Source organism: Cucumis melo, chromosome 7, assembly GCF_025177605.1.
Source record: "Cucumis melo cultivar AY chromosome 7, USDA_Cmelo_AY_1.0, whole genome shotgun sequence".
NCBI lineage: Eukaryota > Viridiplantae > Streptophyta > Magnoliopsida > Cucurbitales > Cucurbitaceae > Cucumis > Cucumis melo.
In genome coordinates, this window is record NC_066863.1 from 15117262 (window position 1) to 15131885 (window position 14624).

Consider the following 14624-nt stretch of genomic DNA (forward strand, 5'->3'; position numbering starts at 1 on the left):
GTAAATATTTTAGTAGTTTGATATATTTATGAAAATTAACCAAATATTTACAACATAAAGCAAAATTTTGGATTCTATTAATGATAGAAGCATATCAGTGTCTATCAATGTGTATCATTGATAGAATCTTAAATTAATCTGCTATATTTTGTAAATATTTTGTCAAAAATTTGTTATTTTTTACAATTTTCAATTTAATTTTAATTTTAATTATTAAAATTTTTAAAAATATTATTCTTTGAAATTTTTTTCGAAAAATTGTACCAAATAACATAAATTAGAAAATAAATATAATTTATAGCAGAATGGAACAATATTTGCAAAACTGACAATATTTTACCAATCACATGGTAATCTTTTCTAAAATGCCAATTCTACCGGTATCCTTCCTTTCATGCTATCATTGATGACTTCTATCATTAGTATCATGCTATCAATAATGACTTCTATCAATGACAAATTTCTAATATATTAATGTGTTTTTCATGAATTTATAACTGATAACTTGAACTTTGAATTTCTATATAATATAAATGTTGATAACATAACCTGAAACGAATAATTTATTTCAATAAAGTTGCAACTATATCAATTTCATTTATACTATTAGCAATAAAAGCTATCATGTGAATAATATGTTATTAGTGATTCAAAGTTATTACTGATAACATACTAATCTAATATTTTTTTTTGTCCATTTATGCTAAAAAAAACAACAACAAAATATCACTTTATAGTAGCATTACCTTGATATTATTGATCCGTAGTAACCTATTAGGGATATTACTTATAAATGCTATTAGTGATATTTCTTTTTGTTGCTATCATTGATAGATATTATTAGAGATTGCAGTAGAAGAATATTATTGATAATAACTATAAAAAATATCAATTGATAGCTTAATTAAATCTCATCAATTCGAAATTGATATGTTTACCAAGGAGATATCACCTACAAAACATATTTTTCTAATGATATCGCTTATACTTACTATCAACAATATTTTTCTAATGCAATCATAGATAGATAATGTTAGTGATATCATTTTACGTTGATAGCAATATAGAAAAATTACTTATAATAACTATCAGCAATATCAATTAATAGAAGATATTAAAGATAGCAACTGATACCACATTTCTCAATTGAAAACTATTGTTGATAGTAGTTATTAGCTATAGTAGCTAACTATAGCAACTGATACCATATTTCTTAAATTGAAAGTTACTACACCCTTCAGTCGCTATCATTGATAAAGTTATTGTTTATAGTCTTATTAATTATTGAATGAATGAAATTCCAAAAGCGAAAGCGTATGAACGCCGTGCAAATGAAATTCGATTTGTGAAACAAAAAAAATCAGAGAAAAACAAAACTAAACATGCTAAGGAAGAAAAAGAGAACAAAAACTAACATTTTTAGAACCTTCTAAGAACTTCTTGAATCTCCCAATGTCGCGAAGTCTTTATTGTTATTCTCAAGGTGAGAATCAACAAAGAGTCGTGGGCTTCTATGATTTTGGTAAGGAAATTTTTTTTAGAGTTTTCTTCTTCTTTTTATAACATAGAGATCGTCTAAAAAACAATGAGAGTATAAACTTAGGAATCAATTCTGTTATATTTCACCATTAAGAGAGATGGAGGCAAGTTATCAAATAACTCCCTCCCTCTCTCATGTAGAATAACTCCATTGGGAGTTATTTTACTAATTAAAAGTTATTAATTAAAATAAAACAAAATTAATATAAATGTAATCTATATTATATCTTATATAATATAAATTTTATATTATATCATATAATATAACCAATGATTTAGATGTCTCATATGATCTATAATTCTAATATGAATCGAATCCATATTAATTTTAACTTATAATTTATTTATGAATTTTATTCATATTATTATTATTATTATTATTTGAATCATATTCAAATATTAACAATTCAAAGATTAACTTCTCTTATTAAAACTTCTCTTATATCTCATATAATAAGTTAATATTCAAATATTAACTTCTTTTATAAAAACTTTATAGTATAATGTATCAAATACATCATATACAATTTATTTTCTTTAATCAATTTGAACAATTCAAATTAAATCAAAATAAATTTGATTCTCATTTATTTTTATTGAGCTAACAAGAGGATCTTATGGACCTACAAATTGAAGCTCCAACGATATGAGATTAATTAATTAAACTCTTTAATTAAGATAATTAATTAAGATAATCTCTATTCATTAACTATTAGTCATTCCACTAAGGATTAATAGTTGCACTCTTCTTACTGTAGATATATTTTTTTGTCCATTAGATATAACCAATCAACAATGCAATGACCATTCACAAATTGCTCTAAGTACAGCTAGGCCAAAAATTACCGTTTTTCCCGTGTAGTTACATCTAACTCCTTAAGTACTACTGATTCCTCTAATGAACAATAATTATAGTCCCATATAACTGAACTCCTCTCAGGCCAAGAGAAGGTGTGACACCACATTGTTCAAGCCTTGGAATCAGCTCTTAAAAGAGAAATTTCTCTACTTACTCTATCTATAGAAACAGAGTGAATTTCTTTTTGTATAACTGTGTTCCTAGCTCCCCAATCAGATGAATCCCCAAAATGGTAGGCATATTAAGTCGGCGTAGACCACTTTTACCCATACAAATAAAAAAATTGCCTTCATAGGCAGAAGTTCACAACTCACTCAGGATTCAGGTTAAGTCATCATGGTCATCCTGGTGAAATGTAGTCTCAACTAGTAACAAAGTTAATAAGAGAGACTATTTTTTTAATGATTCGGTCTTATGCAAAATTTTTGTATAGAATACCCCCACTCTAATATCTCGACATGAATGATTAGGATCAAATCATTTGTAGTACTTTAGAACAATTGTAACAACTACAAAACAGGTCAATATTCGTAATGTCACCAGGATAAAGTATTCAACCTTATCCATCTACTACAAACCATTTAGGTTATCACTTAAAGATGATCCACTTGTATGTCTCCACATATATATTTAGGTTGTTATAAAAGATAACTTTAGATGTTAGTTTATTGGTTTTGTGAGTTAATGTAATTAAATGTCAAATAAAATAAAACACTTTATTTTATTAGATAAATAAAATGTTTGTATAATATATATATAATTACAAACTACAAGAGCACAAGATTTAGGGTATCAACCTCAACAATTATATCAACTGATAACATACTTCTCAAATTAAAATCTATCATTGATATCATCTATCAATGATAACAACGTATAGCAGCTATCGATTGCTATCAATGATAGCTTTCATTTTAAGAAAATTGGGAGAAAAATACTCATGTGGTGATAAGTTATCACTGATAGTAGCTATCAGTGATAACAATCGATAACAACTATCAATGATAACAACAATAACAACTATCAATGATATTCACTAATTGTAGCTATTACTGATAGCTTTCACTGTGAAAAATTATGAAGAAACGTGTGAAATAGTCATTTCTCCAAATGAAAGCTGTCCGTTATAGTTTTTAATTTTAAAAGTTTGACAAGAAAGAGTCAAAATGGTGATTTGAGTGGATATTTTAGTGTTTTTACTATTTTTCATGCTATTTATAATTATTTTATCCTCATCCTATATATAGTTTTATTGTCATTCATGCGACTAACTTTCTTTTTTCAACAATCTCCCTCCCATGGCCACATGTTCCTGCCTGCCACCTTTCACTGCCACCTATGACACTAATTTATTTTTCTATTTATTCCTTCCTCTTAATTCATCTCTTTATTCTTTCCCATTTCTTTCCTTGTTTGATTTTCTTTTAAGGAAAAAAAAAGTTAAAAATCAAATTGAACAGAGGATAGTAAATTTCTAAAACACTGATACAAGAACAAGTTTACACAGTTTTTGCTATATCCAAAATAATCTTGTTTTTTTTTCCTTTTTTCCAAAGGAAAAGAAAATGTTTGTTCAAGCAATTTTGAGTAGTATGTTATTATTTCACTGTCCAATTTCAACACTATCGAATAAAAATTTATTTAAAAAATTTAAATTATTTTGTATGTATTGAAATATTTTTCTAAATTTTCCAAAAGTTTTAGAACTATCATATATTTCAATTTTGTTATTTTGAGGTTGAGTATGAATCAATTTGACTAAATGATTTTAATATATAAGTTTGATTTCTTACTAAATACTCGATTTTAATGTTAATTTCTACTCATTAATTGAAAATTATTATGAAATGTAATTTTATAATAAATTTTAATATTGATAAATAATAGTGGATTTAGTTTATTATATTTTGATTACGAAGATTAAGTTAAAATATTATTTTGTTCTCTAGATTTAAAATTTTATTTAATTTAAAATCATGTACTATTAGTTATTTAATTTTAATATTTATAATTTCGATAAATCTTAAATGAATGGTTATTTATTAATATTTTTATTGTAGATTTTCAAAAATATTTTTGTATAAGGTTTTCTTAAAGAATATAATTAACAAACTGACAAAATATTTACATTGTATAGAACAATTTTAAAAATAGAAAATGACCATAGACCTACAATGAGAAATACCAAAAATGCCTCAGTCAACACGCGATTAATCGACCACATGCGCGCGTGTAATCACCTTCCAAACAATCATGATACATGATCATGTAGATAATGACACACAGTCATGTAGGTAGTATCAACAAGATCGTTTAGTTCTTTTTAGCGATAGAAAAAAAGCTTCAAATCTAAACGATCGTTTATATCATATCTACCTGATTGTGTAGTTCTTTTTTTAACGATGGAAAAAGAGTTTCAAATCTAAACGATCCTATTAACCATGTTAAACGATCGTTTAGATCATATCTACTTGATCGTCACCACTACAAAAATAGAATCTCTTGACGATTTTAAACCGTTAAGAATGATTATTCTTGACGGTTTTAAAACCGTCATTGAAGCCAGTGTCAAGAAAGTCAAAGTTCTTGACAGTTGGTAAAAATGTCAAGAATAGTGAACGTTGACAATTTATAACCGTCAAATATACAAATTTTTATGACAATTTAAAACCATCAAGAGTATAAGTGTTCATGACAAGTTAAAACCATCAAGAATATGAGTATGCATGACAAAAACCGTCAAGAATATGAATATTTATGACATTTGATAACCATTAAGAGTATGCTTTTTCATGACATTTATAAACCGTCAAGAAAGTGATTGTTTATGACATTTTAAAACCATCAAGAAAGTGATTGTTTATGACATTTTAAAACCGTCAAGAATGCAATTGTTTATGACATTTCAAAACCGTCAAGCATTTTCTATTTTTTTAATTGTAATTCAATTATATTTTTGTTTCTGTATTATGCTCCCATTGGTTCTGTATAGTGGACCAACAATTGTTCCATAAATACATATAAACGACAATATTCATCAAATATAAAATCTTTCACCATATCATTTCCAAAACTTTCCAAATATTCATACCATTTACAAAACAAATATAAACAATTCCATCAGATTTCCAAGAATTCAACTCAACATCCTCTAATTAACTAACTTAGCCCAAAAATATATCATCTATATACATAAAGTTTCAGAATGGTAATTCCCCCTCCATATGAACAATTCAACTCTTATGAACAATTCACCTAAACCCTAAACCACAACAAAGTCTCAAAAGTATACCAATCAACCCCCTCCATATGAATAATTCAAAAAAAAAATCACCCACAAAAAAAGTTTTCTGCTTCAGACAAATTACAAATAAGTCGTAAATCATATAGACGAATCCAAAAAATTAGCCAACTCAACCTGCCCTCATCTAACTTGGCCACTAAGTATAGTTTTCCTGTATCAATCTGTAAACATGCAAAATAAACGAATTAGTATTCATGAAAATTATTATACCCACAAAAGAAATAGTTTGATATATAACATACCGAATCCGAGATGACAATGATTCCCTTATTTACAATTAGTCTCATAAACTTCATGATACAGTATCCACACTCAGTGCTCCCGATTTGTAGTGGACACTATAAAAATAACAAATTAGAATAACAGACTAATCCTAATTGTTAGTAGTCTACAAAATACAATGAATTTAAATATTTATACTTGTCCACCATAAAGTTTGTTTCCTGCTTTTATTAATGTTCTTTTGCAAGTGAAACATCGCTATTGCTCTATTTTGCCAAGATAAGATTGCACATATTTTAAAATATTATACGCATTAGAATTAATAGTACTACATGATATAGAAGATTAACTTATGTGTCAGTTACATATCTTGTAGTTGATTTGGATGTCGTCCTTAGCAAGTCAAGGTAAAATACTGTATCCTCATATGCATTTATGGCAAGCAGTACCCAATGACCTCTAATTATACAAAAATATAAGTACTATTTTATTGTCAATGCAACTGATAAACTAACTGAACTTACCCAAGATTAATATATAAGACATACTGCACATTTTCTTTCGAACCAAGAACAGATGAATACAAGTACCTATAAAATATATAAACTCGTAAACGAGATACATAAATTTAGATGCAAAGAAATGAAATTGACTTACATCATCTAGGCCACTAATGTAAATGTTTTGACTTCGTTCATGTTACAAAGATCAATAATATCCTTTTGAAGCACCGAACTCTTTCGACTAATACCAAAAATGTCAGCAGGTAGTGAAAAAGTGATGTTGGCATCTTTCTCCATTACTTTCTCAGCATATCTGAGAATCGACTTCAATCCTATTGGCAAAGTTGATGTCGACTCACATACAATTTCTCTTTTCGTAGGCACTTATATTAAGCCTCTCTCCTAATTCAAGAACATCCACATTCGGTAAGACGTACATATTAGACATTCTAGTTTAATAGTGGATTACGTACATAGAAGACGTCAAACTTTGCTTCATTGATCTGCACCACCTCTTTCCCTTTCTTTTGATTCTCTTTTGATTTATCCATAATTGTAAATCTAGTGACAAATAAAGTAAATTAAATTAGTTGAAAAGGTCTTGTTGAGATTATTAAAAGAGAAAACAAATATGGAGATTGAATAGACATTCGCTTGATAAGACTAAATTTCCATCCAACTAACCAAATAAAGAAAATAAATTCCTACACAACATTAGATTTCTTCAAGCCCCCATCACAAATTTCATCCGAAGGAAACAAATAAAGAAAATAAGGAAACATAGCAACAAAAGCTTCCATTTTATCCCTTTCTTTAACAACACTAATCTTCATTATCGCATCACGATTTCTAATATGAGTAAAAAAAAATATGGTGATTCAAATGACACAATCTCCACTTTCTTTGATTTTCCAAATCCAAAATCAACATCATAAACTACAAATCTCATCCAAACCACAGTAACAAATAAAAGCAAAATTAAATTCCAAAGATCAACAAAAAAAAAAAAAAAACCCTTCCTAAGATAACCACCAAGGACACTAAATTCAACTACAAATAATCACAACTGAACTAAGAACCTAGATCTCTTAGCATTGCTTGAACAAAAGCTCAATGAATCCACTACTTTAACAATAATGAACAAAAGTCTCAGTAACAAACAGAAGCAAAATTAAATTCCAAAAAAAAAAAAAAAAAAAAAGAAGATTTGTCAATGTGAGAGAACCTAAAGAAAATGAAGCTTTAACAATGACGCTTCCTCTTCGGTCTCTCCCTATGGTTTAGTGATTTATAATGTTAAATTCCAATCAAGTCACATGACAACAATCTCACACAACTTATTTCAGCTGAAAAATCATTTAATTGAACAAAAAACAATGTTCTATACTGCTGAACTCACATCATTCTACCACATTCATATTCCCAAGGCATAAACTTGCTTGCTGGTTTCTCTAAGGATGGTGCAGAGGAAAAGAATTTTTTTCACATGATGAATAATAAAAAAAACCTAAAGAATAACAAATTCGATGTTGAAGTACCAGAAAGAGAGTTATAGAAGCAAAAAGGTTGAAAAACCTGAAGAAGAACAACACTCGACAAGACGTTCGACGACGGAGCGACGTTTGGCAATGTTTAAGCAACGTTTGGTGACGTTCGGTTGAAGAAGAACACTTGACCAAGCTGATGAAGAACGCTCGGAACAATGACGACGGAGAGATCTTAGCCAAGCTGAAGAAGAACAACGCTCCGTGACAGAGCGATGTTTGGAAGATGGAGCAACAGCCGACGAGTTCACAGTAGACAACACATGCAAAGAAATTGAAGAAAAAATTGGGGGAGGCACGCGTGAAAAGTTTGGAAATTTTGGGAAATTTTGATCAATTTAGTGTTTAATTTTATGAAATATTTAATATTTTATTTATTTTAATTACTTATAATTCTTGACATTTTTAAAACGTCAAGAAATTTGAAAAATAACAACCTCCGCCTTTTTATAAAAATTCTTGATGTTTTAAAATGTCAAGAGTTTAATTGATATAACTTGACGTTTTTGAAACGTCAAGAAAAAATACATATTACTTGACGTTTACAAAACGTCAAGAATATTGAATTTATAAATATTCTCGACGTTTTTAAAACGTTAAGAAAAAATACATATTCCTTGACGTTTAAAAAACGTCAAGAAGCTGAAAATTGACATTCCATAAAATTCTTGATGGTTTCTCCTTACAATCACCCCTTTCTTGACAGTTTTTTTTTTTAAAAAATCAAGGAATAAAAACTACAATCGTCAAGAAAGATCTTTTTTCTAATAGTAGTGTAGTTCTTTTTATAAAGAGCTTCAAATCTAAATGATCATGTTGACCATACGATTGTTTTACACTGATAAACGATTATTTAGATCATATCCACACGATCATGTAATTGTTTTTAAATGGTAGCAAAAAATGACTTCAATTCTAAAATGATTGTGCTAATAGTGGTAAACGATCGTTTAGATCATGTTACCGTGATATTTAAAATGATCTTGATATTATTGAATATGAGGAAGATGAAGTTAATATTTAGATGAATTTCAATATTTATTTAAACAATCTTGAATATTCTTGATATTTAAACAAAAGAATAAAACGTTTAAAAATAGATAAAGAAAATATGGAAAAGATGAATAAATCACAAAGAAAAAAAAAAGAAAGAGAGGTAACGAATCGTTAGTAATATCAAGAAAAAAATCTGAAATTTATGAAAAATTTCTACCGACTTAATGAGTTTTTTAATTTTGTTACACAACCTATAAATATTCAGATGTTTTATTATATTGATAAAAATTAACGAGTATGGTATTTTTTCAAGAAATTATTATTACAATTTAAGCAATGGGTTTTCTTTTGAAAAAATAATTTTGATACAATTTATTAAAAAATATAAAAACTAAGATTGGGAAATTTAGGTCAAGTAAAATTAAAGAAAGAGAGTAAGTAAATGATATTATAACAATTAATACATATTGAGAAAGGTTACATGTAAGTAAAATGATATTATAAAATTAATATATTGAGAAAGGTTATATGCAGGGGAAAGTGTAACCGGGAAGAGAGAATTTATCGGTCTTCATTAATAGCCGCTAGATGGAAACGACCGGCATGGTATTAGATTCCATCGGATTTCATCATCATCATCTACCCTTCCTTTTAGCTTCTCGTTTAATGGGCCGTCCGAACTTCCCTCTTGGAAGATAGGAAGTAACCATGGTTAGTTCTCCCCATAACTCTGGTCATACTACTTTAGTTACCCACGGCTCCACGTCTCGGAGAACCCTATAAAACCCAACTTCATCAACTCCATTCTCCACATCTATTGCGTATTGTTTCTTCTCTTTATTCTCCTTTCTACTTTGATGGTCGAACCAATCGCTTTCTTCTTCCTTTCTTTTGTGCTCCACGATTAGCTTCTCTCTCCTTCCTCCATTTTCGCTTCACAAGCTTCTGCCGGTTCATCTCTGTCTCTTTATTTAACCTTTTCTTTTCTGTTTGAATTAAGCTGATCTGTTACTATTTTTATCATGGTTTTGAGATGATTCGAAACGATCGACGTTTCACACTAATCATAATAGTCGGTCGGTTCCATAACTCTGGTTGAACTGCAAAAAAGTGAGGAACGGAGAAGGAAAAAAACATACGGAGAGATTGAGAAAAAAATGAAGACATGAAGGAAGAGATAGATAATGGACAAAATGATGTTGGATTTCGTGAGAAGCTAGAGGAAGAGAGTAGAAAAAGATGAGTGAGAATTTTGAGGAGGAGAGAACAGAGAATAAAACTAATTATTATCTCATAAAGTTTTTTTTAGGAAAACACCACTACCCATAGTTTTAGGTCACAGTAAATTTTATGCATAGTTTTTCTCGACGAATGATCATTCGTTCATGCACGTTTTTGCACTCTCATGATGTATATACGGAAGAGAGTTTTCGTTTGACGTCGAAATCATGGAAAAAAAAAGAAAACAGAATGAACAAACGTACCTGGAAGAATTTCAATACTTAAATATAAAGATTTATTTGAGCTGATTCGTTAATCAATCAATGAATACAAGAACAAACGATAATTTAATATGATTTGGCGGTTCTTTTTGTTTGATCACAGTTTGGGAGGAGAAATGGCGGCAAACGGAAACTCGGAGTTCAGCTTCACCAACAATGGATCAGCAAGAAACGGTCTAACGAAAATTCAAACGCAGAAGAAACAGAACGGAATCTGTCACGACGACAGTGCACCACCTGTTAAGGCACAGACCATTGACGAGCTTCACTCGTTACAGAAGAAGAAATCAGCCCCAACTACTCCCATTAAGGGCACTGAAGGAACCTTCGGTGTACTCTCTGAAGAGGAGCGCCAGAAGCAGCAACTTCAATCCATCAGGTTTAATTTAATTAATTGTTTATGAGTAATCGGGTCGGGTATACAAGATTCAATTCTTAAATATGAACCGATCCAAGACGGTTTAATTTGTAAATTGTAACATACAATTTTCTCATTTTCTAATTTGACCAGTGCTTCATTGGCCTCTTTGACGAGAGAAACCGGACCGAAATTGGTGAAAGGAGATCCGGCGAGGAAATCAGAAACCCCTAAAGCTCATACAGTACACCACCACCACGATGCGCCAACAATAAGCGTTAGCGATAGCTCTTTGAAGTTCACACATGTTCTTTACAATCTCTCCCCCGCAGGTTCGTTTTCTTTTTTGTCTGTTTCTCCGTCACTTTCAATTTTAGGGCAGATCAGATAGTTTTGTCTATTTCAAGGTCCATCTGTTTATTCCTCTGCCCATATTTTATGGGCCCAATTTGGAATCTGGAATGTGTGATGTCAAATTATTTGTTGCCTTTTTTTAGAGAGACGATAGGAACAAAATGGAAGCTAAATATCCGAGTGATTTTTACTGTGTGCAGAGCTTTACGAACAAGCGATAAAGTATGAGAAAGGGTCGTTCATTACGTCGACCGGAGCATTGGCGACTCTTTCCGGTGCGAAAACCGGCCGATCTCCGAGAGATAAGAGAGTTGTCAGAGATGAAACCACTGAGAATGATCTTTGGTGGGGAAAGTGAGTTTCCATCTCTTCTCCTCTTCTTTTCTTGTTTCTTACTATTTGGGGTTTCCCCTTTTCACCTTTTGATGATATAAATGGTATTATTTGCTTACAGGGGTTCTCCTAATATTGAAATGGATGAGCATACTTTCATGGTTAACAGAGAGAGGGCTGTTGATTACCTCATCTCATTGGAAAAGGTTACCTTTTATTTTGATGGCTAAATATTCATTTTTCTTTCTTTCTTTCTTTTGCTTGGATGAATGGGTTCCTTGAAACCCTAAAGTCAAAATTGATATTAACATGTAAACCATGACTAAACACTAATGAAGTATTTTGTTCAATGTTAAAGTCTTTGAAGGGCTATTCATTTTGAAGGGTCGTTGTATTTTGTTCAATGTTAAATTTCATAAATTCTAATGAAGTATGGATTTGATTTGCAGGTGTTTGTGAATGATCAGTTCTTGAACTGGGACCCGGAGAATAGGATCAAAGTTCGCATCGTTTCTGCAAGAGCCTACCATTCACTGTTTATGCACAACATGTAAGTGAAATTACTGAACACTTAACTTTATCAGCAGTATATGTTTCCTCTCGTGTCCCTTCCACAAAGGCCTTAAAGCCTAAGCCTCCCAGATAAGTCTCCTTAACGATCATATGTTACATTATCGTGGATGAATAAACGGTAAAAAAAATGTACAATGGTGTATTAGCTTAGTGTGCAATTCGATAACTGGGTCGGTGACAGGTGTATCCGACCCTCTCCTGAAGAGCTGGAGAATTTCGGTACTCCGGACTTCACTATTTACAATGCTGGGCAATTCCCGTGTAATCGTTACACTCACTACATGACATCCTCTACTAGCATAGATATTAACCTTTCTAGGAGGGAAATGGTCATCCTCGGCACTCAGTACGCCGGGGAAATGAAGAAAGGTCTATTCAGTGTTATGCATTATCTGATGCCTAAGCGTCAAATCCTCTCCTTACATTCTGGCTGCAATATGGGAAAGGATGGAGATGTTGCCCTCTTCTTTGGACTCTCAGGTATAGTATCATTGGAGCCAAATGAGAATGGTTCCAACAAGCTGACATACGATATGTGCCATCTTACCCTATACATCCGTAACATCTTATTTCTATGTTCTTGAATCTTAACAATCAACTGCACTGCATAATTTGCCTTTCTGTCTGCAATTTTGAGGTCCTCAGTACTCATTGATTTTGTGGTAGGCACTGGAAAGACAACACTGTCGACAGACCATAATAGGTATCTGATTGGTGATGATGAACATTGTTGGAGTGATAATGGTGTGTCAAATATCGAAGGAGGTTGCTATGCCAAGTGTATTGATCTTGCTAAAGAAAAAGAGCCAGACATTTGGAATGCCATCATCTTTGGCACTGGTAATGTTTCAATCATCCTGTTTTTGTTTGATTTAGCCAATTTTTGGTACTGATTCCATGATAATGAGATTAACTTATTTTCATGAGTTTTTGGCAGTTCTTGAAAACGTGGTGTTCGACGAACATACCCGAGAAGTTGATTATACTGACAAATCAGTTACAGGTATAAAAGCACTTCAAAATGTTTTTTGAGAACTTTCGACAGTACTTTTAGATATTTTGCCACACAGCACTGGAAATTACAACTGAAATTCATCCAGTTGTATTGTGTTTTTCCTATGAGTTTGGTTATCTTGTTGCAGAGAACACAAGGGCAGCTTACCCCATTGAATACATTCCAAATGCGAAAATACCATGTGTTGGCCCGCACCCGAAAAATGTTATCTTATTGGCTTGTGATGCATTTGGTGTGCTCCCACCGGTGAGCAAGCTTAGCCTAGCACAGACCATGTATCATTTCATCAGTGGTTACACTGCACTGGTAATCGCTAACTATGTGCTCCAACCTCTTCACAAGTAAGTGCAAGTCCATGTATAGAATGGAAATGTTAAGCTAAATTACTTGTGTTGTGAATAGGTGGCAGGCACGGAGGATGGCATCAAAGAGCCACAGGCAACATTCTCTGCTTGTTTCGGGGCTGCTTTTATAATGCTACATCCAACTACATATGCAGCCATGCTAGCGGAGAAGATGCAGAAGCATGGCGCCACTGGGTGGCTTGTCAACACTGGTTGGTCTGGTGGAAGGTATGCATCACTATTTGACACATACTAGAAATTCTCTAAATAAAAAGCTTAAATTTGTATATTTCTGAACAAACAGGTATGGCTTAGGGAACCGCATAAAGCTACCATACACAAGGAATATCATTGATGCAATTCACTCTGGCCAACTTTTGAATGCGACGTACAAGAAAACCGAAGTATTCGGGCTTGAAATTCCCACTGAGATCGAAGGAGTGCCTTCAGAAATCTTGGATCCAATTAACACTGTAAGTTAACATTTCTCCATTGTAACGACTTATAAGAATTGATTTCCAGTTGCTAACCTCGAGGGATGCAATGCAGTGGTCGGACAAGAAGGCGTACAAGGATACATTGCTTCAGTTGGGTAGGTTGTTCAAGAAGAACTTTGAGACATTTACAAACTACAAGATTGGGAAGGACGGAAAGCTGACAGATGAGATTGTGGCAGCAGGGCCCGATTTTTAAAGCAGAAGAGATGAAGGTTGTGGACTTGTGGTGATTTTAAAAGTATCACCTGATGAAAATGTTTTGTCATTTCATTGGGTTGTGCAGAAATGTGTTTTCTATGTTGTGTTTGATTATTTCCGACTGGGAATGTTTGTTGTATTATTATTGTTGGTGTATTGTCTGTTCATGTATTTCACCACAAAATTAAAATGAGTAATATCTCATGCCTGTTCGTTTAGTACTTGGGATTTATATATGTAGAAGTTTTATACTTCAACTTTATTTTTAATATTCATTCCTCGTCTACTTGTGTATTGTATTTCAATGCTTTTTTTTTCTTTTCTTTTTTAATATTTAATTTGTTAGTATTTCTTTCTTTAGTGGTTGTCAAATTGAGTTTTGAAAAAATGTTAATTTTGACTTCGAAATGTAGGCAGGTTAAGAACTACACAATAGAAAATGTTTCTCGAAAGGAAAAGACAACAGAAAAGAAGTAAAATTCG

At 31.5% G+C, this 14624-nt stretch overlaps 1 protein-coding gene across 1 annotated transcript; it reads left to right on the top strand.

Moving 5' to 3' along the window:
• Positions 1 to 9759: 9759 nt before the first annotated feature.
• Positions 9760 to 14359, top strand: LOC103495751 (phosphoenolpyruvate carboxykinase (ATP) 1-like). The gene is made up of 13 exons (XM_008457399.3): positions 9760 to 9918; positions 10573 to 10848; positions 10981 to 11159; positions 11382 to 11535; positions 11636 to 11720; positions 11964 to 12064; positions 12269 to 12567; positions 12754 to 12927; positions 13025 to 13090; positions 13230 to 13408; positions 13505 to 13674; positions 13751 to 13919; positions 13996 to 14359. Exons 2-13 carry the CDS (start codon positions 10586 to 10588, stop codon positions 14137 to 14139), a joined length of 1983 nt encoding a protein of 660 aa, XP_008455621.1. The 5' UTR covers positions 9760 to 9918; positions 10573 to 10585; the 3' UTR covers positions 14140 to 14359.
• The last annotated feature ends 265 nt before the right edge of the window (positions 14360 to 14624 follow it).